The following is a 2,500-nucleotide window of genomic DNA, read 5'->3' on the forward strand; positions in this document are numbered from 1 at the left end:
GTTGTTCCTGGCTCTTGAGCTGGTCCTGTGCTTGACGGGCCAGTTCCTCTTTGGCTGATAGAGCTGCCTGTCGCTCCGCCTCTAGTCTGGCCGCCTCCTCATCCGCACGCCTGCGCTCCTGCTCCAACTGCATGGCCCTCTGCATCTGCTCCTGCAATTCTGACACACACACACACACACAGGCAGACACACACAGACAGACAGACACACACACACACACACATACACACACACACACACACACACACACAGACACACAGACACACACACACACACACACACACACACACACACACACACACACAGACAGACACACAGAGACACACACAGACAGACACACACACAGACACACACACACACACACACACACACACACACACACACAGACACACAGACACACAGACAGACACACACACACACACACACACACACACACACACACACACACACACACACACACACACAGAGACACACACCCCCACACACAGACAGACAGACACACACACACACACACAGACACACACACACACACACAGGGAGAGTTGACTATAGGGAAGTCAAACAGAGGCCACGTCTGGACACTTCCTCCCAAACCAGACACTGTCCAACACACCGCCAAAAACTGACATACACACACTCCATCTTCCGGTCACCACACACACACTCTCTTCCAGTTACCACACACACACACTCTGTCTTCTGATTACCACACACACACACTCTCTTCCAGTTACCACACACACGTACACACTCTCTGTCCTCCGGTTACTACACACACACTTTCCCCTTCAGTTTTGGGTACTGTGCCTTTGTGTTGTAGAGTAGGTGTAATTCAAAAACTAGACAATGGAAATATCAGATCTGACTAAACCAGCCTATGAAACTCATCGGAGTGGAAAGAATGCAGCTGTGAAAGGCCATGTGTGGCGAAAGCAGTCACATCCACCACAGTGCTCTGGAGTATGAGGAAAAAGACGTCTTTAAATCTCAAACACAGCGCAGAGAGAGAGAGAGAGAGAGAGAGAAAGAGAGAGAGGGTGAAAGTGAAAGAAGGTGAGACCTTCAGATGAAGGATAAGACAAAAATGCCACTCAGGAAAAACACTGCTGACCACCAGGGCTCCAGCGCTGTGACGTTTCTCCATTTCTATACAACAGTCCTGACAGATTAACTCACACACACATACACACACTCCTAAGCTCTCTCACACATACACACACCTGAATCCAAATACACTCAAATGCCTCAGGCTGCGCACACACACACACACACACACACACACACACACACACTTCTCACTACACACACACACATACTGTAATATTTTTCAATGGAAAATCAAATGGAATCTATATGTATAATACAAAATGATCATTTATTAGTAATGAATCTATTCCATAATGGAAATACACCTCCACACACACACACACACACACACACACGCGCGCACTCCTCTGTCCCCGTGCGGCTCCTACCTTTCTCTGCTTTCTTCGTTTTCTCCTCAAACTGGTAGAGTCGCATCATCAGCTCCTGTTTCTCTCTCTCCACCTGCTCTTTCTCCTTCTCTATAGCCTCTCTTCTCTTCTTCTCATTCTCCAGCTGGGCTCTGCAGATAAGACACACACACAGTCACACAGACAATACAGGGCTGACCACCGCTACTCAAATCACCAACACACACACATGCATACAGACACACACACACACACAGTCACACAGGACTGACCACCGCTAATCAAATCACCAACACACACACACATACAGATACACACACACACACACACACAGTCACACAGACAATACGGGACTGACCACCGCTAATCAAATCACCAATACACACACACACACAGATACACACACACACACACCTACATAACCATGGATACACACACATACAGACACACACAGACACACACACAGACACACAAACACACATAAATAAACTAGCCAGCAAACACCAGACTTAAAGAAAACCCTTCCAAGGGACCAAACTGGATCTTGTCTGGAGAAGCCTGTAAAAACAGGCACTGTGACCGGCACTTGTTTGTAATTACAGCGCACAGAGAGCAGGCTGACTGTCTGACCGACTGTCTGACCACCTGTCTGACTGCTCGACGGCATGGCGCCGGCACCAGCACCAGGCTCACCCTAAAACTGTGGCTGTCTCCAGTCCTCGGCCCTCAGGGCCCGGACAGGAGCGGAGAACATGAAACCGGGAAAAGTCAGTTCACTGTCAGCCTCTGCACCATCTCCTTACTTACACCTTTACCCTCCAACTGTCTGTTCACCCCCACTGCCCTCACACACAGCTCCACAGGCCGCACTGCCAGAGACAGGCTGTGTGGAGAGACAGACAGGCTGTGTGGAGAGACAGACAGGCTGTGTGGAGAGACAGACAGATTCTGTGGAGAGGTAGAGTAGTCTGTGTGTGCAGGGAGACATTTGACGTGGAGAAGGAGACAGGTTGGCCAAAGAGCCAAGTTCACTGCTCAGGCAGATG

At 49.5% G+C, this 2,500-nt stretch overlaps 1 protein-coding gene across 1 annotated transcript in view; it reads right to left on the reverse strand.

The window, feature by feature from the left end:
- ezrb (ezrin b) overlaps positions 1 to 2,500 on the reverse strand; it is a 36,483-nt gene that overhangs the window by 4,734 nt on the left and 29,249 nt on the right. Inside the window, exons 10-11 of the mRNA XM_030781197.1 lie at positions 1,476 to 1,606; positions 1 to 159 (exon numbers count right to left, since the gene is read on the reverse strand). The exon at positions 1 to 159 is cut by the window's left edge and continues 2 nt beyond it. Of these exons, the coding sequence (XP_030637057.1) occupies positions 1 to 159; positions 1,476 to 1,606 (290 nt within the window). The remainder of the gene's footprint in view (positions 160 to 1,475; positions 1,607 to 2,500) is intronic.

Source organism: Chanos chanos, chromosome 8, assembly GCF_902362185.1.
Source record: "Chanos chanos chromosome 8, fChaCha1.1, whole genome shotgun sequence".
NCBI lineage: Eukaryota > Metazoa > Chordata > Actinopteri > Gonorynchiformes > Chanidae > Chanos > Chanos chanos.